Source organism: Copadichromis virginalis, linkage group LG23, assembly GCF_057382275.1.
Source record: "Copadichromis virginalis isolate Kocher_CV1m ecotype Utaka linkage group LG23, C_Virginalis_male_GT1.1, whole genome shotgun sequence".
NCBI classification, from domain to species: Eukaryota; Metazoa; Chordata; class Actinopteri; order Cichliformes; family Cichlidae; genus Copadichromis; species Copadichromis virginalis.
In genome coordinates, this window is record NC_140639.1 from 42,772,784 (window position 1) to 42,799,589 (window position 26,806).

The 26,806-nt window shown below is 40.2% G+C and overlaps 2 protein-coding genes across 4 annotated transcripts; one reads left to right on the forward strand and one right to left on the reverse strand.

Annotated features, from left to right (window-relative positions):
- Window positions 1–10,431: 10,431 nt before the first annotated feature.
- On the reverse strand, window positions 10,432–14,388 carry LOC146681665 (uncharacterized). The gene is made up of 3 exons (XM_085449377.1): window positions 13,997–14,388; window positions 12,913–13,011; window positions 10,432–12,778 (listed from the first exon to the last, which is right to left on the reverse strand). Exons 1-3 carry the CDS (start codon window positions 14,375–14,377, stop codon window positions 10,664–10,666), a joined length of 2,595 nt encoding a protein of 864 aa, XP_085305503.1. The 5' UTR covers window positions 14,378–14,388; the 3' UTR covers window positions 10,432–10,663.
- A 239-nt stretch (window positions 14,389–14,627) lies between these two features.
- Window positions 14,628–19,639, forward strand: LOC146681666 (uncharacterized). 3 transcript variants are annotated; one of them, XM_085448894.1, is made up of 10 exons: window positions 14,628–14,758; window positions 14,911–14,999; window positions 15,353–15,471; window positions 15,574–15,990; window positions 16,074–16,299; window positions 16,479–16,628; window positions 17,322–17,539; window positions 17,628–17,781; window positions 17,863–17,972; window positions 18,945–19,639. In XM_085448894.1, exons 1-10 carry the CDS (start codon window positions 14,628–14,630, stop codon window positions 19,254–19,256), a joined length of 1,926 nt encoding a protein of 641 aa, XP_085305020.1. In that variant the 3' UTR covers window positions 19,257–19,639. The 3 variants fall into 3 exon arrangements, with proteins under 3 accessions (XP_085305020.1, XP_085305021.1, XP_085305022.1); XM_085448895.1 differs by having other exon boundaries at window positions 14,692–14,758; window positions 14,894–14,999; window positions 17,628–17,972; XM_085448896.1 differs by having other exon boundaries at window positions 14,692–14,999; window positions 17,325–17,539; window positions 17,628–17,972.
- Window positions 19,640–26,806: the final 7,167 nt, after the last annotated feature.

Consider the following 26,806-nt stretch of genomic DNA (forward strand, 5'->3'; position numbering starts at 1 on the left):
TCATGTTCAGCTGTGTACTCACCGGTCTCTCATTATCATCCTCATCAGTCTGTGTATTTAAGCCCTCTGTTTCTACTCGTTCACTGTCGTGTCATTGATGTTATGTTGTCGTTCCCGCCTGCGTTCAGTCAGTCCTTTGTTCATTCAGTCAGCCGTACAGCCAGCCATTTCCTACCTCTGTTCTGTTTGTTCACTCCATCGGCAATAAACACCCACCTTCACCTACCTACCTGTGAGTCCAGCGTTTGGGTCCTCCTCCTCTCATCCACGACACAAATCCTGACAGAATGACATGACCCCGCGTTGTGGACCCAGCGGACTCGGACCTTTTTGAGCGGCAGGAGGCAGCGCTCTCCTTGTGGGCGGAAAAGCTTAAGGAGAGACAGCGGCTCTTCGCGGAGCGAGAGCACGTCTTCGAGGGTACTCGCTTGGCTCTGGGCGGGCCTCGGAGATGCCGCGTTCACCCACCTGCTACCTCCCATGCACCGAAACATCTGCCGCGGAGAGAGGGCGTTTCGTGCCGCGCTTCGGCGGCTCCCTCTCTCGTGGGTCCGCTCCTCGCTCACACGCCACCTGCCTCATTCACCGGACCCTTCAACCTCGCCATTGCGCAGCGGCTCCGCCTCCCACCTCGGCTCAAAAGAGGCTCCCGCACCAGAGGCTCGGCTGTGTACCCTGCCCGCTTCCTCTTCCCGGAAAAAGCGGCGCACATGCCGCCATAACAAGGTCTATTTTCAGCAACTCCCGGTGGTGAGTTCTAGTGACTGTTTTCCACCCTCCTCATTTGATTCTTCACCTCACATAACTAATAGACTCATCTCTGGTTCATGGGGAGTCTCCCTCCTAGACGAGGACGTGGACTGGGAAGAGTTTTTCTGCTCTGCTCCCCCAAAGACTGTAAATAGTGGTGGCAGAAAAACCAGAACAATCCCCGATAAACCGGCCAGTATCACACACCCAGTCGCTATTTCCACACCCATTACTCAGCCATTTCCCACCAGCACGGCGGCCCAGATTCGGCCTTCCCCTTCAGCCGTTTCACCTCCTCAGATGGCTAGGGCCCAGTCTACACCCACACCAGTGCCAGCTCCCAGGAGGAGGGCAGCTGCGACCCAGTCTACCTCCACACCCGCTTCTGTTTCTCGGGTGGGGGTGACTGGTGTCCAGCCACCTCCCGAGCCTGTCCCAGCGCCCAGGCTGAGGGCAGCCAGTACCCAGCCTGACCCCCCTAGAGGCTTGGAAGAGCTAACCGGTTCACCTGCTACTTCACCACTTCATCCACCTCCTGACCCAGCCTTTCACGCCCTCGCACTATCCCTAGTTAGATTAGCTGACCTGTCCCCTGCTCAGACACCAGCCTTACAAGCTGTAGCTTTATCTCCGTCACTAGCTCAGTCTGTAGCTCAGCCATTAGCCACACCAACCTCAGCTCCGTCGTCAGCCTCGCCTACTTCTGTTCAGCCCTTAGCATCTCCACTCCAGTCAGTTCACTCACCTGCTGTTCAGCCTGTCCTCCAGTCCCCTGTAGTTCAGTCTCCTCCTGTCCTTCAGTCCCCTGCAGTTCAGTCTCCTCCTGTCCTCCAGTCTGCTCCTGTCCAGTCAGTCCAGTCTGCTCCTGTCCAGTCAGTAGTCCAGTCAGTCCAGTCTGCTCATGTCCAGTCAGTCCAGTCTGCTCCTGTCCAATCTGTAGTCCAGTCAGTCCAGTCTGCTCCTGTCCAGTCTGTAGTCCAGTCAGTCCAGTCTGTAGTCCAGTCGCCTCCCATCTCCCAGTCGCCCGTCCACCATTCTGTTCAGTTCCCGGACCTGCAGCCACAGTACCCAGAGCCAGCTGTGAGCCCTCCTGCTCCTCAGCCAGGGGTTTCCGCACCCGCTGGCCCGGCCGCTCCTCAGCCAGGGGTTTCCGCAACCGCTGGCCCTGCCTGTCTCCAGCCAGGGGCTTCCGCGCCTGCTGGCTCTACAGCTGTGGCTCCGTCACCCACGGGTCCCATGCCGTCGCCTGGTCCAGACTCAGACTCAGCCTCTGCTTCGCCTGGTCCAGCCTCAGCCTCAGACTCAGTCTCTGCTTCACCTGGTCCAGCCTCAGCTTCAGCTTCACCTGGTCCAGCCTCAGCTTCAGCTTCACCTGGTCCTGCGGCCGCCACGCCGTCGCCCAAGCCACGTTCTGGACGCCATCGCCGGCGTGGCCGCCACCGGACCCATCTTGTCTCGACCACAGCCGTCTTCCTCGCGGCCGCCCACCGGACCTACTCAGTGGCCGCCGTCTTCCTCGCGGCCGCCCACCAGAACTGTACTGCCTTGGCCACCGGCCACGAGGCCGCCCACCGGAACGGTCTTTGTTTTGGACTCCGTCCCTCCATCCTGGGCCCCCTCCGCCTGCCCTGTTCTGGTTTTTCTTTCTTTTGGCCGTCGGGTGCCGGCCTTTGAAGGGGGGGGTACTGTCAGGGTTCCTGGGTCGGTGACCCAGTGTTTTCAGTTTTGTTCATGTTCAGTTTATTTTGCCACTTCTATGTTCTCACTTCCTGCTTTTCCTGTGTCAGCTCGTCTCGTGTCATTAGCCAGATTATGTTCAGCTGTGTACTCACCGGTCTCTCATTATCATCCTCATCAGTCTGTGTATTTAAGCCCTCTGTTTCTACTCGTTCACTGTCGTGTCATTGATGTTATGTTGTCGTTCCCGCCTGCGTTCAGTCAGCCCTTTGTTCATTCAGTCAGCCGTACACAGCAAATTCAAAAGTGTTAAATGTTTTGGTGTTAATAGTCTTCTTGCAAAAGTAGAGTTAATTTTACTCTAAGCAGAGTCACATTCTTTTAATGTAACTCTGAGGTGTAAAATGGTAGTAGTTAAAATCGAGTGTTAAAAATGAGTGTTTCTCTGTCAAATCTGGAGGTGTTACAATGGAAACATTAACTCTTGACCTCTTAACTCTGAACTCTAACAGGGGCTATGACACCAATAGAGTAAATTCACAGACTCCCCCAGCACCATAGGCTCCAATCGAGGCTGAAGTGAAGCCGTTTCAGAACATTTTGCTCTACATATTTGAGTTGTTTGCCATGCTTGGTAAGTCATTTTTTCAAAGATTGTTTCAATTATTATTATGAGCTTTTACTTCTGTGGCTCTTTGGAGTTGAGACAAAGCTGTGTGATAGGCATTAGCCATGTTGCTCGCTGATAGCATAATATTCTGTTTTAGCTAGCTGAAAGGTATTGTTTGCGGGCAAATACCACAGCCTTGAAAAAAAGCTTGCATGTGAATTTTCAGTCAAACTTTTGGTCAAATACACCTAAAACAATGTCTAGAATGTGAAATGTTGGTATAATGGTGCTACTTGAAGCCTGAAAACGATCGCCCATGTTACAGGAAAAATGATTCTATGTTTCTTTACCTTCTTTTAAATGTACAAAGATGCCTTTTGTCTGCCCTCTCCCTATGGTTAGATTAGTTTAGAATTATCTTTTTAGACTTTCCCAGCAAACACATCTTGTTTCTGGGACATATTGTTTTAGATTGTTTTATCTTCCCTAGCTCTCTGCTGACGAGACTAGCACCATATATGGAGTTGTTTTATTTTATCTGTTTATTATTTGTTATCCTGTTCTCACTGTCTCTGTGCTCTGTGCCTATAAAAATTACCAAGCCACTGTGCATGGTGTGAGTTGTTCTTAGCAGCTCACCCGTGTACACGTTTGATAAAGTAACTTTGTCTCATTGTGTCTTTATTTCTCCTGGGTCTTTTACAGAGTTTTCCCCCAACAGCCCATAAAAAAAACAAAAAAAAACAAAAAAAAAACACGAGCAAACAGCAGTAGCAGACGTCCTGACTCGATTCTACGTTAGCATAGATCCCTCCAGAGTTTTGTGCACACGGTTTAGGTAAAAATGAAAAAGGTTGAGGTTTTACATTTAGTTCAGTATTACCTGTTGCCTGTGTCTTTGTCTTCTGGGGAAAATACTTTACACAAGTAATGGCTCAAAGAGGATTCCTTTTTCTTTTTTTTACTGTGCTGCAATTGTTTACTGGATTATTTGTGCCATTAATTAGTGTCAACTAATTTTTATTCAATCTCCGCACAGGATATGCTTGTGAAGATGGAATATGGGGGAGAGCAGAAGTGCGTTGAAGTTCCACAAAGGGATGAATGAAGGACATGCATATTGTATTGAAGAAATAAGTGATGAGAATGCTGTTATTTGCATTTACCAGCTCACCTATGTCAGACCTTTTGATAAACAAAGTTCTAATGAAAGTGAGAACATGTACACTGTTACATCTTTCAGAAAATGTTTTGAAATTGTGGTGCACAGTTCAGAATAAATGTTTTTCAAAAACCATTGCATCTTTTTAGTAAATGTTTATTTCCAAAAGAAATGTCTAGAAGTTCAGAACAGTAAAATTCCCGCTTTTTAGAATGAATTAGAAGATAACTCTTACGTAGTTAAACTAAAATACTCTTTGAGAGTTAATATATAAACTCTTAACACCAAGTGTTAAATTATCAACTCCAGACAGATTTGGTGTTTAACACTAAATCAGAGTTAACGTACCAACTCTCCAAAAAGAGTTAAATTAACACTCTAGCATTAGCTAGCAAACCTAATTAAGATTCAAAGTGTTTATTGTCATGTGTCACAAGAGAAAAGCCATTTCTTTGTGCAATGAAATTCTTTCTTTGCTGTCCACCCACAGATGCCAATTAATATATACAATAGAAATAGAACATATAAATACAAATAGTACAAATAAATAGCTGAAGACAGAAAAGGAGACAAAATATGGAGATTTGAAACAGATATGTGCAAAAGAGCTATAGCTTAATATGGTGGCTTAATATGTAAGATGACCAGACGTGCAAAAAAATTATTATTACTGTTCAAAATGGGTCAGCTGCTCAAGAGTCTGATGGCAGTGGGGAAGAAGGAGTTAGTGAGTCTGGATGTTCTGGATTTCATACCTCTAAACCTTCGACTCGAGGGCAGAAGTGTGAACAGCCCATGTTGGGGGTGTGTGGGGTCTTTGAGAATGGAGACAGCTCTCCTCTGGATGGTAGATGCTCTGCGGAGAGGGCAGTGGAGTTCTGATGATCTTCTCCGGGGTTGTTATCACTCTCTGCAGGCGTTTGCGGTCCATAGCAGTAGTGCTACCGTACCATGCAGTGATGCAGCTGGTCAGGGTGCTCTCCACAATTGAGCTGTAGAAACTGCTGAGGATCTTGGCCGACATACCAAATTTCCTCAGCCTCCTCACAAAATACAGCTGCTGCTGAGCCTTCTTGACCAGCTGTGTGGTTTCAACCTTTTCTTCCAAATATGGACTTCAAAAGGGTTGAAAACTGTGCATACGTCGATTTTTGTATACACATAACCTATAGTATCTAACAGAAAGTGGTCTATTTCTATGAAACAGAGGAGATGTTTTAGCTTAGCTTCCCAGATCAATCCACAAATACCAAATGCAGGGTGCCCCACAATGAGAATTTTTTTTTGCAAGTGTCTTGGATTATAACAATGACTAAGTAAAAATGACATTTTTACATAATGGGAATACAACAGTGCTGACTTAAATATTGTACTGGGTCCTGTGGTTGGGGTTGTTGTTGTGGTAATGGTGAGCTGGCAGCAGGAGAGCTGCAGCTCTATGTGTATTGGGAAGGAAGGCGTGTGTGGGCCAATAAAGAATGCTACAAAGCATGTTAATGTCACCGGGTGTGCCATGGTCATTTACAGGGATCAAATTAAACCAAACCTCTCTTCCAATTACGCACATTAGACCTTCAGAAAACTATTGTAGTGTTAACCATAACATTGATATGGCTTAAAAATGGAAAGTTTGCAAAACGAAGAAGGATGGCCATTACACATGGAAATTTGCTTTGCATAAACAAGTATGAACATAAAATTGGTAAAAGTTTAATCCATTTTCTAGAGATACCACCAACCACACCAAATAGAGTGTACTTTTAAAAGTACAATAATGTTCTTTTTATTTTGTGGGCAAATTAACTTGCTATATAACTATAAGAGGTCACCCACGCCATATTAGGCTAACGATTGTTCAGAGCGTAATAATATCATTAATATTTGTCAGTATGAGAACTGAACACCATAAGAGGAGTAAAGTCATCTTTTCTCTCACAGAAATTCATGGCAAGTACTGTTTCTCTTTGATATCCTTACAAAGCCTCACAAACACCAAGTAAAAGGCTGACAAAAACAAAAAATAAATTCCAAACTTAAACAACTTCAAATGGCGCAAAGGTGAAGTGGACGCCAGTGACAAGGTACACACTCAGGGACAAGGGCCTGATGTAGAGTGCTCCTCACCCCCGACAAGTAATAAAACAGACAAGGAATGGCCTCTCGCTGCCATGGTAACAAATGTCCGTATAGGTTACCGGCAGTCTGTGGCGCAAAGACGAGATGAGCTACTGGTGTAAGGAGAAAGTAAAAGATGTAACCTCAGAACAGAGGTCAATTATGTTGGAAGTTATCCATGCCTTAGAGCAGGGACATTGCTGCCGTCACACAAGATAATAGCTATTACTGACAAGTTGGTAAAAGTCGTGGAGTACAGCGCTGAGCTATAATTTCTTGGAGGCTATATGCCAGTGGTGTCAGCTTGCATCTATAAGGTATTCTTCTCTGCACAAAAAGAGAAAAGGGAGAAGCCGCTCTTATAGGTCAGAGACAACAGGCCATGGGAAATTTTGATAAATAGTTCCTGGCAAGTATTTTGTGCAGTGCTTTTCTCTCCAATTTGTTTATTTGCTCAGGCCCGTTGTGATGTATTACAGATCTATAGTGTTCCTAATCCTCTGCAGCACTGGCTTTGACAGCTTCTGTAAAAGCAGACAGAGCAGCAGGCAGGAAGAAAAAATAACATCCCTTTGTTTTGTTTGAAGTCCTAAAACTTGTACAGAATGTGTGCAAAGAGTGAATGCTGTTTACATACCCGCAATTGTATATGGTGGATTCAACCTGTGCATATATCTATTTCATAGTTAATGGTGCTATAAACTTTACATTCTGCTTTCCCTCCATTTAACACAGTCTCACTGCAAGACCATAAAGATTATAGCCACAGTCAGTCATTTGAACTGAGATGTGTGTTTAAAGGATAATCCAGAAACTACAAATAACTTTAATGCCAAACCAGACAAGCCTCTCTCGTATCTTTGTTTTTTTCTCTCCCTTTCTCTCTCTGTCTGTTTTTTTCGCAGCTCGTCTTTCTTTCTCAGGCTTGCTCACTCTCTTTTAACAACCTCCCTTTTTGTCCTTAGGCATTGCCTTTGTTTCAGTTTCCATTTCTTAAAAAAAAAAGAAAGAACATCCTTTCCCTCACTGCTCGCTCTGCCTCTCCCTCTGATTCACTTCGTCCTGTCTGTCTCTTCCCTCCCTCAGAAGATGGCCTTCACACAGAGTGAAGGGAGAAAATGAGCCCGGTGAGAGGGCAGGCCAACATGCTACTGTCAGGCAAAGAAAGGAGCAGTGATCTGACAGTTCACACATATATGCGTGCAGTTACAGTAATTGAGGTAAGCTCAGCAGGTGTGCGCAGGTAGCGCTGTCCGCTGTCGGGAAGTGCTGATGCATCAAAACTGACCACGGCTGGTAGTAATCCTCCTTTCAAGCTTTAGTCACTAGGCAGGTGTCATTACAGATGCACAGAGAAGGGCAAAGACTGCGACTGGTGTGAAATGACTTATTAGTAAGGCAGAGCACTGATGGGGAGAATAAATCTCTTGTGATGTATCATCTGCGAGCATAACTTGCCAGTTTTAATGTACCTGACAGATGAGGTAACATTTGCTCAGAGAGTTTGTTGCTCTACAAACACACTGTCAGCACATTAACACTTTATGGTACCCTCGTTTTTTTAATCAAATGCTTTATTCTCCCATCTGCTGTCAGCATTCTGACTTGTAAAAGATAGACCATTTAGAATTTATTTGGCTATCTAAAACAAATATTTTGGAACATGAATCTTGTACATTGCAGGTGTCTGGAAGCAGTTTGAGTAAAAGTTTTGTAGAACTGCCCAGAATGAAACATACCTAAACTTGGGGAGTGGTCAAATTAAAGTCTATTTTCTAACAACTACAACAAATGTGAGCATTAATAGAGCTCGACTGATGTAGAATCTTTAAGAATAATAATCTGATATATTGGCCACATTTGTTTTCTTTCAGACGCACAAAATTTTCAAACATTAACACTTTAACACAATTAGATACGTTTACACATTTATAAGGTGAAGTTATTTATAAATCCTTACTAGGATCGCATGACAACGCAGTTTAAGAATGGGTTTATTTTATTGTCACAATAAGTCTTGAACACCTTATTCACTCTCTGCCCAAGTCTGCCTGATTTATTGCATTACAACCGTGTTCCCAAAAGCAAATTTGCAGAGTGTGCTCTGGTGGACAATTTATAAAACTTTAACATGGCTAAATGGTTGAATCAGGACAAGCAAGACAGGCAGTGCTTTCCTTTTCAAATCTAAAAATAGCCCCGAATTACAACGTACCAAAGAAAACAATCTCTCTCCTTTCATTTCAGACAGCGCTGTCGAAGCTCCTAGCTGTCAATTAATATGTTCATCCAGCCTTTAAATTACTGCCCTCTTGCGGGTGCAGATAGCTATAGTCAGCCTCATAGCCGCTGGTCTGTGACTAAAAACCGATGAGAGATCAAAGTGTGAGGCAAGCTGCTGATTGTCTGCTTTCACTGCTCTGAGATCAGTTACTGGCCATGCTTGTGTGGAAATACAGCTAGCATCAGCAAGTAAACAAGCTTCAGTGATTCAGCATTGTAACAGATGAGTTTAATCTTGCTAACCACCTTGGCCAACATGTGTGATGTAGAGGGGAAGGATTTTGAAAAAGTACTTAATAACACTTTACTACATCAGCAAGGAAAACTTTGACGATGATGGAGAGGGGACTGCTGGCCTGACCATGTCTGGTCTCATAAATTAGGCAAGTTGAAGAGGTGCCGGCTCAGCAGCACTTTTAGATTAGCATCTATAAGACTGTCTGAATGTAATACATTTAACCAGCTGTTTTGCCAACACTCCACCCTAATTTTTCATTCATGTTGATTCTCCCTATTGACAGTTAACCGTGTCACATACTGATCAAGCCTTTTAATTCAGATGATGATGCCGGAGCTTATGAACAACTGATTTTTTTTTCAAAGATCCTGACAAAACAGCAGCTGGAAACATAAAATATGAAAGTTAGCATCATAATCTGTAAAGAATATGATTGATATTTTATGCACAATTTTACAATAATAGTTTTACATTACCAAGGTGTTTTCATAGGATTTTATTGCTTCTTTTTCTAAAGGAAGGGTTTGAAAAATGTCTCCATCACTGGTCATTTGCAGCTAATCAGAAAAATGTTTGGTGATAAAGTAGATATTTAGTCAATTAAATAAATAATAACATTTTACAATTCTTCAGCCTAGAGGGACTGCATAAAGGTGCAGACAGGCAGCAGATATCTGATATTTCAGCTGATATATCAGCTTTTGGCCAGGCTGTATACATTCTTAATTAAATGACTGCACAGGATTACCATCACCATGATGAGCAATTTGTAAAAGCTATGAGCTTAATATCAAATGCTTGAAAAAATGTTCTCACTGTTTGTGTTTCATTCTTTCCAAAATGTTTTAACTGTAATGAAAACAATAGAGTTGTAGCTACTTAACAACAATCTTTGTGCTGTTTATACCAACAGCCACAAGCAGTGCTGGGATTCTTTCAAGAAATGAAAAAAACAATAAATAAATATATAAAGTAATGACAATTCCTGTATCAAAGTACTTTTTACAGAACCTTAGTGTTGAGCTACTCCACATCATCCCCTTGTCATATAATTCCACATCTTAAATATGCCCACATATCAAGAGAAACTGCTCTCCTCATTAGGACACCTTTTCCCATGAAAACTGTAAATGAAATTGCATTTCTTTGAATTTTCTTTTTTCTTTTCTTTTCCTTTTACTTGATTTGATATGGGCAGCAACTGCATTTAAAGACCGTTCTCAGTGTTTCTTTGTCAGGTTATTGCATTCTTCCAGTGTAGACCACGTAATAATATATCTTTCAGATACAGTGCTGTGTGCACTGCAAATTATCTGGTGCTTGCCATGATTTAAAATCCTATTTTTAGACAGGCCAGATTATTTGCCTTGTTTTAAAAAAGATTTACTTGTTTCTAAGTCTGGATTTTAGATAATAAACTTAAATTGAGAATAACCATATAATTGTGTCTATATTAGTACAGAAATCCAGAAATGGGAAGAATAACTCTTAAAATAGCCTACATTAGGTCTCTCACCAGATGTCTCTCAAAATATCACTTGTTTCAAGATAGAGTGACAAACTCAATTTGCTTGATTTAGGAAATTCACACAAGGCACCTGTTGAAAATATGATTTATTCAAAATCATGTCTGACTTCAAAGTTGTACATATAAAGGAAAAAAATTAACCACAATTTATGATACAAATCACATTTCAAAGACAGCTGTTTGTCACAGCATGCCAGCATTATGTGGTACAACATTGACATTGGTTTAGGGAACATTTAATGACTGTCAACTGATATCATCACAAACTACACTAAGCCAATACTTGGTGCAACCCTAATCTTAAGGGTGATTTCTATGGGAAATAATATCAGAAAGACTGTATTTGATTGGCACAAACACACTGTCCCTAAAACTAATAGAAAAGTATGAAGTATAATCAATGAGCTCATGGGCTAATTCTGTAGCTTGAGCAACAATGGGCACAGTTACTTCATATGCCAATAAGTCTTCATTTAAATTCAAAGTTTCATAGCGTTGGTACTCAAAAGCAATAAAAGATGAGTCAATCAAAAAGATATCCTTTATCAGTCCAAACACAGGGAAAGTGCCATCCACGTCTGCAATAATCATGGACTTCCCAGCAATGTATTTATTGCCATTTAGAACATACCATTTCACTGAGACAACAGACTGCATGACATCTATTCCAAAAAATTCTTTAATTTTTTTCCTAACATATTCATTATTTTTAACAGCTGATACTGGCCCGGATTCCTTTTCTTTCGCAAAAATAGGATGTTCAGTGCCTATTTCATTTTGACAACACTCAAGAAATTGATTGTGGTTTGCAAGGGATTTACAAATATTTTTAAAATTTAACTTAGAAGCCCACTGTTTAAAATAGGAGTGCTTTGCCTCAAAGCGCATGCACATACTCCTTATTAAAGGTCCAAGCAATAAGATTTGACTGGGAAGATGCAACATATAATGTTGCTTAGGTATTATATTGGCTTCGGGAAAAAGTTGCTTGAACTGATACAGGTGTTCTTCAATCATACTTCTCAGTTGCAATACAGTTTGTAAAGAAATAATGGGAGCAAGAACTATTTGAATTATCATAATTAACTTTCTAATAAATACAACATACTCACTCTCCACACCATACAAAAGAAAAAGTAATATTTTTAAAAGAATTAGCATCTGTTTCAATTTGTTGTCGTTAGCCGCTAAAGTGCCAAAGCTAATAGGACATGGTTTATCCCGTATTTCAAGAGGTGAGTAAGGAAAATTTTGAATGTCTGAATTAAACTTGTCTAATTCTAATTGTCCTGAGAGAATTAGGTGTTTTAATACAAATTTAACTTCCATTGATGCAACACCTTCAAAAATAACATGCATTATGTCCTGTGGAGTTTGTTTGATCAGGTCAAATGCAGGAACATCAACTAGTCTGCTTCTTCTATTGATTCCATAAGTAGTTTTGAGGGACGCTTTCAATAAATCTGTGCTTGCTTTATCTATTTCAAAACACTGCCTGATATGTTTCTCCAGAGTTCTGTGAACAAACTTCTTCTCCTCAAAAACACTTTGCATATCATCAAAGTTGCATTCACAGTGTCTACATTTGCTATAAGCAAAACCAATCCCTTCTTTAAAGCCAGCAATCTCATGCTGGGCTAGCGTGTCTCCGCAAATGGCTATAACAGCACCAAACAATTCAATTTCACCATTTGACATTTTAATCCTTACACCATTGTAAAGCAGTGATAGATCTTGAAGTATTCTTTTCAGTACAACATCAATACCCCACTGAGAAATGTCATTTGCTTTAGCAATAGCAAGAAGTCGTATTGCAGCTAACTTTGACCTAAATTTTGGATCAATATTTCCTAAAGTATAATAAAACATGACCAATTTGTTTGCAGAAGCATGGGACCCTAAGGGGTTACATATTTCAATTTCATCTGTGTACAGTATTAATTGCAATGCATTTGGCCTCTGAGAAAACAAGGGGTGAGATGTAAAGAGGGACCCGTCTCTAAAATCATAGAAGAATCCCTCTCTGCTTCTTTGTGGTGCAGTGTTCAACATGGTAAAGATTCTCTCATTAGTCATTAACTGCTTTAGACTTTCAATTAATGGTACATAGTAAAAACTTTTGTTCCTTAAAGACATGACCCTTGAAAGACCTTGCTTTACCCAACATATCTTCTGGGATACTACTACTTCCTCTGCGTTGACTGGACAGAACATTTCCCCTATGGCTCTACTCTGTCCATATGCAATGGTGGAGAAAGGATCCATGAATTTATCAAATGTAGCCAAAGCCTCATCTTGAAGCTGAGTGGTTCCCTCGGCATTATCTTCAAACACTGTCTTCATTCTTTCCTTGAGCGTATCCAAAAGAACAGCCTGATACTGTTGCACTCCTGAGATGATATGTTTGACCGTTCTCTGTGAAAACATTTGAAATAAAAGTAACTTATTCTGCATTTATATAAAATAATAATAATTCTGAATTCCATTATGAACAAGTAAGACATTGATTGCCTTATGTAATGTATTGATCCATTAAGACTATAACATACCTGTGATAAGTGGCACTGTTCTTGAACACTGATAGCAAAAGCTGCAGCAGATCTGGTAATATCATGTCTGGTAAAGGATGTTGTAGCAACAGCTTCTTCCTTTAGAGCAGAAAAACAAAGTTACTCCAAACTCCTGGCCAATTATAGAAATTCTTACATAACAGGTATAATCAGTTACACCTAATGATTGGTCCATTAAAAAACAAAGTGCATGACAGTGATTAGTGTTACAGTTGTGAATATTCAATATAATATAAGATAATATAATATTCATTCTTTGGAATATAGAAAAAAGAAATGGAAAAGAAATCAAAGACAAAGAAACAATAAAAAAGGGGTTGTCCATTTTTTTGATGAGGCTAGGGATTGGATTCATGAGAATGAGATTTTATCTTTTTAAATAATGAATTTTTGTTTGCACTTAGATATTAGTTTCTTTACATGTTTGTTGTATTTATTAAATTATTTATGTATTTTTAAATCACGTGATTTAGATTTGCACTCAGAATTTATGTTAGTATTAGTATATGGATATATTTTATTGTATGCATTTATTAATTTATTTAATTTTCAAGAAAATCATTCTTATCCATGTTTTGGCAGTATTTCTGGCCAACAGATTTTTTTACAGTGCTTCCAAATACTCTGTGTCTTACCTGAAACCGTATTCACCACTTATAATTCCTACGAGATACCCAAATTGCTGCCACATTGAAAGATTTAAGCGCGCTGAGAGTGTCTTTGATGCAAACTTCACCAGGAGACATGCCAGCCGCAGAGTGTGTGCCTTCTCCGGCTGCAGCATAGCCTGTACTATCTACACTGAACTGCTATTCTGTTTATTTGTTTTTCATTTCATCCTGCAGGATGAAATTGTGATTTAAAATCCAACCATGGTGGAAATCGCTTGTAACAGATTGAAGAACAATATCTAGCGGTATAATATCGCGAGATCTCGTTAAATTTCTCTTGATTAAAAATGGAGAAAAGGATTAAAAGTAATATAGGACCAAATACGAGGAGTTAGACATAGCTAAATTTGTCATCAGAAGCCACACTACATTTTATTTAGTTTAACACTTACCGTGATCGGGCTGTCAACAACCTGAGGCTCCTGCACTTCAGCCAAAGATCCACCAGTTGATATTTCCACGGTGCTGGTTGTTGTTGCAGTACTACAGTTGGTAAAGACTGAAACACCAAAATTTTCCGATCCTAAAGAGTGGGATGTTGGGGGGATCCTCCATCCTCTTGGTGGGCTTCCATTCGTCAAATACAGAGGGTGCGTCCGTTTAATGTGGCGAAAGAATGAGTTAAAAACTCTGAAATCTTGTTCACAGCCATCTATTCCACAGTAAACCCAAAAATCCTGCCTTCGACCATGAGCTGCATTTATGTGGCTAAGGAGCACCTTCAGAGTTAAAGAAACAAAGATAAAACAGATCATACATCTCCAGAGCGCCATGGTGAACTGTTTTCGCGCAGTAGCCATGCAGCATACTTTACCGCTCTCCACTGAAGGCCACAGATGAGAGTGTGGGACCATGGGAAAGGTAGGCAATTTTAAAAATATATGCATCCTTAATTATCCAATTTTTCAGGTTTAAATTACATCAGTTATATTTATTTTTAGGCAATAAGTGTTTAAGACTGAATTTATATTTTTCTTTTCTTTTTTTTTACTTAAAAAGAATTAAATATAAATAATTTTCTGCATGCGCATTCTCAGTTCCGGTCGTGACGTTACTTTCACGCGGGACAAACTCTTTTCCCCTGCTTTGTTAACCATCAGGACCGTTAGGAAGATCAAAATTATTTATCTAAACAAAGTGAACAGTAATTTAAGGTTGGTAACATTAAGTTGATTTGAAAAATACTATGGTACAACGGTGTTATTAAGATAAAGTCGTGTTTTGTGAGGGCTGCTGCTAGTTAGCAATCTAGCTAATGTGTTAACTTTAGCTAAATGATCTTATTTAAGCTGTAGGATATTTCCAGGTACTGTGAGTGGAGGCTTTGGAACGAACTAGAGAACTGCTGTCACGGCATGGACAAGTTTGATGATGCCATACTGTCTGTGTTGCAGGGTAAGTCTTATTTTTCAGTTATTTTGGTACGTTAGCTAAGCAGCCTTAGCATCTGTTAGCATCATTTCTGAAACTTGGAGCTATTGCACTCTACTCTGACCTTTATCCACATTATAGCCTTGAGCTGTCTTTGCCTAAATAGACTTGGAACATCATTCTTGAAGACACCCAAAAATAGTTTTATTGCATTCCCAAATATTTGATAAACTGTTTTAAGTTTGACATTTTATCCTGTTAATATTACTTATTGCTAAAATACATTTATTGACAAAAAATGACCTCGACATGTAATAAGCCACGCCCAGGAAAAGAGAAATAAATATCACTTTTGAAGTTGTTTTTCTCTTTTACAGCTGCGAATATTGATGAGGAAACTTTGAGAAGCTTTACCCGGGATGACCTAAAGGATCTTTTTCCGGGCCATGAAAATTTCCTCCGTAGAAAGAAGATTTGGGATTTTATCAGCCAAAAGGTAAATACACATTATACCACTAAGAAGATGATTACTGTCCATATTGTCTAGCATTAATTTGCCTAATTGTGTATTTTTGTTTATATCCCACAACTGTTATAGTTTAAGAGTACTGACCAAGATGCCAACACTTTCCATCGAAGCGAGAGTAACCCCTTCGGCTTTGATGTGTCACAATGTCAGCCTCAAACTTCCAGTCCCATTTCCTACACTGCTGACAAAAAAATGAAAATGCCAGACCCACCAGAGTATGTGGTGTATACAGATTCAGAGTTGGACATGGTGCGCAGTCAGTACTTTGCATTGCTCCACAGTGGAAAGGAAAAGGACTGCAGGATGTCGAAGGAGCTCTGTTGCAGACTTGTAAGGAACACAGTCACCAGCATGGTTGCAATCCTCCGTGTTAGTCCCATGGGGAAAGAAGTAACATACCCCTCCAAACTCGAAATGAGAGCAATGTCACAGAAGATTGTCGACTATTACCCCATGTTACGTGATGCTGACACACACATGCCATACGTAAGTCATTCTTTACCCACTACAATATCTAAAATTGAGTGAGATAATAAAATGATGTACAAATATATATTATTTTACCACAGCTGACCATCTACACCAAACTGTACAAACGACTCCAAAATATGAAGTCTCCAAGGAAGAGGCAGGGCTCCATGCCACAACGAGGCAGGCCCAGGAAGACTCTTTTCAGCTCAGATGACACAGACAATGGGACTGAAGGTGACCTAAGTGGTGAAGCAAGTGGTTCAAGTGACTATACCACACTTCTTGAGAGCAATGATGACTTCAGCGAGGATAACTCAAATGCAGGTGTGTACTTTGGTCTGCTGTACTAATGACTTTTGGACATCTAAAACTTCAAAGAGACCACCTGCCCTCAGTTTTCTGTTCAGAGTGCATCACAAGATTTATACAGTGTTGAGTATTTTCCTTAACTTTCTAGCTATTCCCTGTTATTACATTCTGTTCATCTTCTGTTTTTTCCTCAGAGAAAGAATCCCAATTGCCGCTACCCTCCACTGTACCAACTACGTCAAACAATACTACGCTGGCTTTACCACTATTATCCAAGTCAGCCTCATGCTCTGCACCCAGGTCTGATATAGGTCCTTCAACTGCACCTCCAGATGATGTTGTTGGTAAGTCCACCATCACCCTTATCTACCTCTGTCTGACTGTGGTTCCTCTTACAGCTCTTTCCAAAATATGGTTGCAGCAATGAACCCCGTTCTAAGTGTTTATTCCAAAAATCATAGTGGTTTGGCATTAACTCGAGTTGGTGTGTAAAATCAACATATGATAGATCCCTCATTCCAGTTTGCCAGTTAGCCATAGTAAGTATTTTACCACTTTGTGTTGTAATGGGTGTTACTCAGTGCTGATTATTTACACATGTAAATCCTCATGCTGGTCACATCTATCATGCCTTATCACAGTGTTTCTGTCATAGATCAAATTACCTAAAATATTTTTATCCATCAGCTCATAATCACTGTTCACACTGATGTGAACGATATACACAGTAAACAACCTTTACCTTATTTTCACCACAGTTTTATTCACGGGCATCTTAAACTGTCGTTTTAATATTTGATTCTGTTCAAACTAACAATTAACATAAATCCATGATCATTATAAGAAAAGGACACAAAGGGAAATGATTAGGACATATAGGGTCAGTTCATTACTCAAACATATTTAACCTAAACATTAATTCTCATAAATATTATACTTAAAAACAACCATGCAACTAGAAATGACTGATTAGAAAAATCTGAATTTTGTGAAGTCTAGTTACACCATGTCTTACAATTGCTCTTTGCTTTCCCTAGCAGACCATGACAGCCTGAAGATGCAGGCAAGACATTACAAAACCTTGAGCAACATGTACAGGAAACCCAATGCAAAACCCAACCAAAGTGACGTCGCTCAAATTTTGGACCTGGAGTTTGAGGCCAGACGAGCTTTTATTGACGCAGATGTTACAAGGGAAGAAGACAGGCCTAGAAAAATATTTGAAGCATACCCGTGCTTCAAAGACATACGAAATGTAAGTTCAACTACCTTCAGTTAAATTCCTTGCTTTCTCTGGATAGGTTTAGTTAGTTCTTGACTAACTGAGCACAACTTTGTCATAGGCGATGGATGAACTGCGTCGCATCATTGGTGGCTCCAACTGCAAATACATAGATCAAATGAAGGGTCGATGGGCAGAGTTTTGTTCGAAGGTGCAGTTCTATGGCATTTGGAAGAAGGTCCTGAAACCTCCTCTCCCCTTGGATGTACGTGGAGGTAAGTGGCCTTTTCATACATTAAATCCACACATCAGATATGTTCGGATTGCTTTGTTGAGATACTTTTCTCCGTTCACAGTGGATTTTACTGTCACTCTCTTCAATGCACTTCCATCTCTTTTTCCTTCAAAAACTACACCACCAAAGCGGCTGGGAAGTGCCAGTGAGGCTCTCCTTCATATCCTCAAGGTGCAAACAGCTGCAATACCAGCCACTGTAACTTGTACTCCATTTACTTGTATTGTTATTATTAATATTATTATTTTGCTTTTCCTGCTTAATAAGAGTGGGTTGAAGTTCAATTCAGCAGGGATTAAATTACTCCTTATTCAGGATTTCTTAATTGTTATTCAAAACCTACTCCAGAGAGGCAGCACAGAGCAAAAGCACATTGCAGTTAGGATACAAGTAGAAGCAGTAAAATGATATATTTAAAAAGGCCTTCAAAAACTAGAATATGTAACAAAGTTAAAAGAAATAGTTTTAAAAAACAAATGAGAAAAAAAGCACAAATAGACATGATAAAAATGCTGCAAACTAGAGAAAATTCATGCTCAGAATTAATACACAGCAAAATCTCCAGTGTTAAATTAACACTGGAGAGTGTCTATATGGGTCCACTCCTCTGAGTGTTAAATACAACACTGTTGAGTGTTAAATTAACACCTTTGACAGTGTTATATGTTTAAAAGTAACCTAGTCAGTTTTGAAGATTAACAATGGCTAACACTGAGCAGTGCTGATTTTCTAACACTGGAAAATAAATCAAAATGTTAGAAATATTCCAGTGTTAGAAAATCAGCACTGCTCAGTGTTAGCCATTGTTAATCTTCAAAACTGACTAGGTTACTTTTAAACATATAACACTGTCAAAGTGTTAATTTAACACTCAACAGTGTTGTATTTAACACTCAGAGGAGTGGACCCATATAGACACTCTCCAGTGTTAATTTAACACTGGAGATTTTGCTGTGTACATTTCCAAAATTTCATATTTATGTAAGTCAGATATTTTACATTTATTTCTTCTATTCCAACAGTAAATCAGTTGGAGCATTCTAAAATCTTGATATTGCTTTTTGTGTCTTAAGCTGTTTGGATGCACAGCAACCCTTTCATTGAAAATCTTGAAGAATTTGTCCTTTTTTTGTGCTTTTCTAGCCGGGTGAAGATGCAATGCTATACCTGGAGAAGCGGCCTCTCTCCTCCCCAGTGCTGCTTTTTGATGGAACAACCAGCATTGTTGCTGTAGGAAACATACCAGTGACCACTCTCTCCTTGGAGGATTTCTGGGAAGGAATGTTGGTGTTGATGGCATATTACTACACCTTGCACTTAACATACCCAAAATGTGTTGCAACGGTCCTCTCTGTCATACAAACTGAGGTAATAACTGATGCCATCCATGATCAAGATGCCACTAGTGCATATAAGAAAGCAATAGCTGAGTGGAAGTCGTTCTTTGAGAAATAGGTGAATACCAAGCAGGATTTTATCAGGTCATTTGCAGTTTGTTTAGTTTTGTAGTACGTTTGTACAACTTTGTTCCTAATTTGCCTAGCAATGTCCTGAGAAACGGCTGTACTTATAATGCTTTACAAATGAAAGTTGTTGTTTTTTTTTCTTAGTGACACTTTACCTGAGGCATGTAAAGTTTTAAGTCAGTAATGCCATTATTTACAACATTGTGAGACTATGTGACTGTCACAAAAGTTTAAGGCCAAAAATGTAATTTCTTTTCTCTGTTTAGGCCTTTTAAAGGGTTGATTTAGACTTTTAGGGATTGTGCAGCAGCCCTATATTGTTTAAAAAAAGAATTTTGTTCTCATGAGAGAAATAAATGTTGACATATATCACTCCTGTCCTGGTTGTGATTTCAGTAGAAGCCAAGGAGTATTCTAGGAAAAAGGTCTGTTTTAAGGTTTTTTTGCCTGGATTTAATATTGATTCGGCTCTATTTTAAGATAAGCCAACCTGAATCAAGAAACAAATTAATCATACTTCACTAATATTGAGTAGTTTTTCATAGTATTAGAACTATTTTTCTCGTTGCAGTGCATTCATTTGCTGCAAGTAAGAATTCAAAACATAAAAAAAGACTGTAATTTAGCATATTTAACTTACTTTTGGGACTTGATATAAAGTAATTTTATCTTAAATTGAGCTTTTTAAAGCTTATTTTAACCCTCTTCAATTCTCAAATGTGTTCTTTTATTTCTGGATTAAAAAATCTTATTTCAAGATTTCTTATTAAGTAAAATAAACTTGCTGCATGGACAGATAATTTCACTTGTTTTCAGTGCTTTTTGTATCAAATGTAGTATTTATTTCCTAAATATAGACTAGCCATTTTTGCAGTGTGGAATGATGGGCTATTAGTCAGGTGTGGCTAGTGGACTGTGGTGGCTACCTAAGTTCAGTGAACTCATTGTTCAAGAGAAACCAGTCAGAGATGATTTAACCATTGTGGCATAGCATGTTATCCTGTTGGAAGTAGCCATCGGGGGATGGGTACACTGTGGTCTTAGAGGACTGGACGTGGTCAGCAGTTGGGCTGTGGAGTTCAGATTATGCCCAAATGGTATTAAGGGACACAAGGTGTGCCGTGAACACACCATGCCATTACACCACCACCATCACTAGTCTTAACCTTAGGGATGGGTATTGATAGTCATTGAAAGTAACCACCCTTACTAAGCAGCGTATCAAAGACCTTACATTAGGACAAATTAGTTGCATGCTGTGTGCTCAAACTTTGTACATCTTGTAGTTTTATTTCTTCCCTTCTTCAGTGAATGCCTCCTTCTTCAATGTTGGGGTCATTACTATTGTATTACACATGTTTCACAGAAGACCTTTCTTAAAAGTAATGTAGTACGTTACTTAACTACTACAAGGAGAAAGTAATTCTTTACAGTATTTGTTACATTTTCTTAATGCATGCTCAATCATCCAGGTAAATAAACCCCCGCCTCTGTTCAAAGATGGTCGCTCACAGTGGACATAGATGGCTTCTTTCACTCCTCTTTCAAACCATCTGTCCTCTCTGTCCAAAATGTGAACATTGGCATCCTCGAAAGAGTGTCCTTTATCCTTAAGATGCAGATGGACTGCTGAGTCTTGTCCTGTGGAGGTGGCTCTTCTGTGTTGTGCCATGCGCTTGTGAAGTGGCTGTTTGGTGTTGGGGTTTACGACACCAACTCTCTGCCATCTATAATCCAGTTTTGAGATCCCTTCCCAGACGCCTTAACGCCCACTCACATCCTGGGCCATCTGACCTCAGGAATTCGCATGATAAGGTGGGGCCAGGTTTCACAATGAACACACCCGAAACTCTGGCTGATTGGGTCCCACACCCAATTTCACACCTTGGCTCAGGTGATTAGAGGATCATCAGGGGGTCCTTTTGTCCCTCTGTGGGGGTCACTCCCACTAGGTTTATATCTGGGACTCTCCACCATTTGACCTTAGAACTGAAGAAGCTTCTCGGATGAGAGGTGAAACGTCTTCAAGCAACTTAAAGAAGTCCAGACGCTTTTCTTTGCAAGCTCCTTTGACTATACATCTAAATGTAACAACTTTGGCTTCAATATCCCATATGCTCCCAATGCAAATGGTACCCAGAAGACAGATTTTGGTGTTAAATAGGAACAGCTTGGAGAAACAGAATTAGCACAGGTCACTCACTTATGAGAGCTACTCAGTAGGGTGGATGGGCTGCCTTTAATAGGAAAGATACTGCTGTTTTAGAGGGGACGCAGTCATTGCTCTGCTACTCAAAGTGTAGCAAGGATGACCACGCTTGGTTGGAAATTTGAGAGTCACGGCTAATTGGTTGGCAATTTTACTGCAAACAGTTGCAGTAGCTGTCCAGTTATCAGGAAGACTGACGGGAGTAAAATAAGACATCAGTAAACAAAAGTTAAGCTGTGTATATTCTCAACATATCGAAAGTACTGTATCAAGATTTCAAATATCACATTTGAAATATCTATGCAACACTGATACGTTTTGAGTGTTGCTGATTAATCATATCAGTACTTTGTTATGGTTATAACATTTTAAATACATATAAATTTGACTACCCAAATAAGTACAACGGATAAACCATTTTACTAGACAGTGGAATGAATGCTACACATGTATCATATCCACATAAATTAAAAAAAATCACAAACAATAATTATACTTAAAGTTCAATTCATTTCACCTAAAGGCACTTCATATTTTAAGGTAAAGACCCTACAATAATACAGACAAAACCCCATCTATCAGAAAACCTCCTATGAGCAAGTGTTTTGGCAACAGTGGGAAGGAAAAACTCAATTTTAACTCCAGCTCAGCCATTAGCTGCCCCATCCTGAGCTGGAGGTGCCAGAGTTTAATGATTAGAAATGATTAAATATAGTAGTAGTGTATAAACCCACACAGAGTGTTTCTTCTTCAGTCATCTCTTCATACTGAGTGCAGCCTATCCTGATCCAGCCCTAACTATATGCTTTACCAAAAAGAAAAGTTTTAGGCCTAAACTTAAAAGTAAGTTTAGGCCTAAAACTTTCCTTCCACAAAAGAGGGTCCTGAAAGCTGAAGGCTCTGCCCTTCATTCTACTTTTGAAAACCCTAGGAAAAAGTGAGTACTTTATTGGAGTGCCATGGTAGTTCTTTAAGATCTGATTTTTCAAGAGCTTTTTATGTTAAGTATATTAAAATGGGTTTCAACAGGGTAAATAATAAAAGCCTGCACTTTGCACTTGTTTTTACTGTACTATGAACTTATTAAAGTAATTGAAAAATAACAAAGAAAGCAAAATGAATATGTACAATATTATTCCCTTTGAAGTAAATACTGCCTGGAGAGCCAGCTTCCTTGGCGGAGTTTTGCGCTCTCTGAGTGCTTCTTGTTCAGATTTTTTTCTCTTTAAGCTTTACTCAAATTTAGGTTCTTAGCCCAGGAGCAGTCTCTAGCAACCCATGAGCTGGTAAAATGATACAAGACTGAATCATCTCCAAAGTGGGAGTTGCAAGAAATGTGAGTGCTAATTTCCTCAGCCTGTCAGATTTCAGATGGGACGAAGCAAAGGAGCCTCAATTACATCCTACAAAGTCAAGAACGAGAACTCAAGAACGTCAAATGTTTAGATTCCCCCACCCCCACAACGCCCCAGATATAAATGAATTTTTTGGGCATCTCATTATGGAGACAAATGACTATCATTTGCACAACCATACCTCGAAAACATTCAAGCAACAAACTGTTGTGAAATGAATAGCTTTTCACAGCAGTTGGCCATCTATGAGTCACCCTGACACTTTGCTGACTGTGAATGTTATTTGACTCCAAGTATTAACAGTGAGAAAAATGACCGAGGCAAATATCAAAGACTGAAACGCACATTTAACAGTTTGTTAGCCGACCTTTAGTTCCAGTTGGCGTAATATTTGGAACATTTCAAATGATGTCGAAGTACCATGTGAGTTTCCAGAAAGTGAACTGTGCTTCGTGCAATAAAAGAGCAACATTCTTTGTTTGGGTGTGCGTGAAAGTGAACTACCTCATCCAACAATCACCCAGACAAAGAAAATCTATAAAATCAATGTGTGTGCGTGCGTTTGTGTTTGTAGACAAATCCAAACTTTACTCCAGACGCCGCCCCGACAGAAATGAAACGATTCCTCCGTTCTGTTGTTTACACTGCTGCTGATTGTCTCAGATAAAACTGGGTGAGAAAATCATACATATCGCCTGCATTCTGATGAGTTGTTATCGGCCAATTATTTTCCTCCGGCTGTCAACAGAAATGAAGCTGTATTTCTGCAAGCATGGCTAACAACCCGCAGGGAGGCCTGTCTGTCGGGTGTGCGTTAGTGCTGCGTGTTTGAGGGAGGGATTGCGGCATATACGCCAAACAAATGTCTCCTGTCTCCTTGTACGCCTCTCTCTCTTTTCCACCATTTATTTCCTCTTTTTTCTCATGTTGCTGTTCACATTCCTGCACTCCCTGTTTTTTTCCCCTGCTTTCCTCTTTCTTATTCCTCTTTTCCCTTCACCACTTCTTCGTTTTACCTTATTATACTTTCTCTGCACTTTGCATGCAACCCAGTCTCTGGTTTTGGCACAGACTGTTCTCCTGTCTCTTGTTTCTTTTTTTCTTTTTCTTTTTTTGCAAAGCTCCTGTTGTCACTGTCATTTGCACTGGCCATGTGCTTGCTTCTACTGCGGACTTCACAGTCCCCTCATGCTACTGCTAAGTTTGGCGATTTATCATTTTCTCACTGACTTTAATAATTGCACACGCATATACACGCGCACTCACTAAACAATGCACTGGTGCATGCGGAAAATGCACGCAGACACACAAGCAAAGTAAACAAGAGCAGGCAACTGACACAGTTGCGAGGGAGCAAAGGCATAACAGGCCAAAAACAATTAAGCACAGAGCGGAGACGGGCCCGCTAGTGAGGGACATTTACATTATTGAAAAGGACTTTGAGGGGAACGGTAGAAGCTGCATGCCCAGAAAACACTCACACAAACACACATACAAACACAAGCTGCCTGCTTCACTGCTGGACATGCCAAATAATGATCTCTCCTCTGCCTCGGCCTCTCTCGTTCTCCCCCTGGTCTCTGTTTCTCTGTCTTTCTCTCTGCTCTCTGCCACGTATGTCTCCTTCTATATTCTCCCTTCCTCTCCTCCTCTCTTTCTATTGGACGTGCCCTCCAGAATCATCCAAAACACAATCTAATCTTTACAAATGACATACCTACGGAGATGCGTGATGTGTCAGCATGGATCATAAAATAGGCCCAAACGCGAGAGGACGTCTATTGTGCTTGACATTCCCCTCCCTCCTCTGTCATTTCATCATGTTAAATGTCAAAGTGTGTGTGTGTTTTTGTGTTTATGTAAGAATCATGCAAATGTGTACTGCTCCGTCTATGTAGAATATATGTGTGCGTGAATGGGGGTTAGGTGGATTTTGCATATATTAATTTTCTTTGTACCAGGCTGGTTCAGCCTTCGCACTGTTAGGAAAAGTGTGTTGTGAGATGAGTCCACATGGATTTGTCTGAGTGTGTCGGTATGCGTGCACTCGTTTACCTGTCCAACTGTGGACCACAGCGTCATTACCAACAAGAGATAGGGGACATCACGGTGATCCACCGCTGGAAATTACTTTAAATGTTGCAATCATAAAATTGCCTTGGTTTAAGGTAGAGTTGCTGGAGACGTCAAAGTATTAAAGCTTATACTTAGCACCTCTTCTGTAAGCTGGAGCAGGGATTTTAGTGTGCTAAAACACATCTTTTTTTTCACACTCCTCCACAGTGTAAATGGCTTGTAACCCCAGGCAGGCTTACCAACCATGGAAGGGCTATTTAACAGGCTACATGCTGATGAAACAAAACCATTTAAAGATAATTTGGTTTTGGCTTGTTTTTGTTCTTATTTTTGAGAAACAAACAATAAAAGAAAATAAAAACATTAAGTCTGCTTAACTTGTTTCAAGCTCTAAAATGAATTATGCTGTAAATATCACCAGAAGGCACACACATTTAAAAGTTGATTATAAAAAAGGATTTAAAAGTAGAAGTAAAAGAACCACAGTTTAAATTAGTTCATGTTAAACACATACATTCCATGAGACCATAGATACCCCTCATTTGCCAGTTTACTCACCAACTAGTAGGCTTTTTACGCATTAATAGTTCTTATGGAGCCATAAATCAGACAGCTTTGACCAGCAATATTGAGTTTTGCTCATATTTGGGAATATTATCTTTATCACTTAGTTTTATGTTCTTTCTGGACTTTACTTTTGTTTGTTTGGTGGTTTAGGAGTCTATCCTAACTTCCAGGGTATTAAATATTTACAAGGTGCCACTGCCTGCGCGTCTAGACACAAATGCCAAAGGACACCTTGCGTGTATCTCTGAGACACTAGTGGCTTTGATAAAATGGTCGCATTCGACACTCTGGGACGGGAACAGGTCGTTTTAGGCAACAAAACTATTTGGTCAAGATTAGAAAAAGATTGTGAATTTGACAAGCAGTTACACAGCCACAAGGAGTTGTTTATCAATGTCTAGATGATAAAAAAACACCTCCTTGACAGCTAGTAGCTACTTGATTACAAATGACTTCATGGGCTTATAATGGATGTTTTAGCACGTGAAAGAACAGTTTCTATACTTATATGTATGTGTTTTATTCTACATAATCAAGATAGGGCAAGTGTAATAGGACAGCTGTTTGTTTGCGGCATCAGCAAATTACTTGGATTACTTGCCTCTAATTATGTGGATATGTGGATAAGGTCCACCTAAACATACAGGTATTAGTGGGACATATATCCGGTATATATACAGGTGCTGTTGGTTAGATGGTGCTTTTCCATGGTATTTGTTTATGTGTTATTCAGGACATGCACAAATGTCAGAACAGTGCGTGGTGGAGTTTTCTAGACTTTTTTTTGCGGTTGTGCATGTTTGAGAAGAAATGTGCATCTCCTTGGGGATGTGTGTGTGAGCCAGCCTGACTGGGATACAAGCAGACATGGGACTCATGGAAGCGGTCGGTTAAAGCCAGCTCACAGCCAACCTGCCCCCTGGAGGGGAAGAATTCAGAGCGCTGTTCTTAGCAAGAGGTTGTCAGCCAAAGCAGCCGGGGGTCCAAAAATCACAAATGATTACATAATTGTTGAAAACACACACATGCACATGCACAAACACATACACACAGGGGCACATGGCACTGGTCTAAACTAAAGTGAAGACAACATTTCAACGACAGGTGGACAAAAAGTTTGAATTGCAACTGTTTGTGACTTTGAATGTCAACTAAAAGCCCATCAACTCCGCTGAGATGTCGGGTTCTCCCTTCAAAATTGCTTCAAAATGTTCCATTTGTAACATGTATTGTTGCATTCTTCTCTACAGTGTATCCCCTGCATGGTTTCTGTATTTCCCTAATTTATCTTAAACAAATAAATATATTACACGTTATTTTTTACAGGACTGA

Excerpts from the sequence above, each read along its gene's own strand:
- LOC146681666 (XM_085448894.1), top strand. The coding sequence starts at position 14,628 with ATGCGCATTCTCAGTTCCGGTCGTGACGTTACTTTCACGCGGGACAAA. Across the intron at positions 14,759-14,910 it reads AAAGTGAACAGTAATTTAAG|GTACTGTGAGTGGAGGCTTT; the intron begins GTTGGTAACATT and ends GGATATTTCCAG. Across the intron at positions 16,300-16,478 it reads CGAGGATAACTCAAATGCAG|AGAAAGAATCCCAATTGCCG; the intron begins GTGTGTACTTTG and ends TTTTTTCCTCAG.
- LOC146681665 (XM_085449377.1), bottom strand. The coding sequence starts at position 14,377 with ATGGCGCTCTGGAGATGTATGATCTGTTTTATCTTTGTTTCTTTAACT. Across the intron at positions 13,012-13,996 it reads TTGTTGACAGCCCGATCACG|GAAGAAGCTGTTGCTACAAC; the intron begins GTAAGTGTTAAA and ends TCTGCTCTAAAG. Across the intron at positions 12,779-12,912 it reads AACAGTGCCACTTATCACAG|AGAACGGTCAAACATATCAT; the intron begins GTATGTTATAGT and ends ATGTTTTCACAG.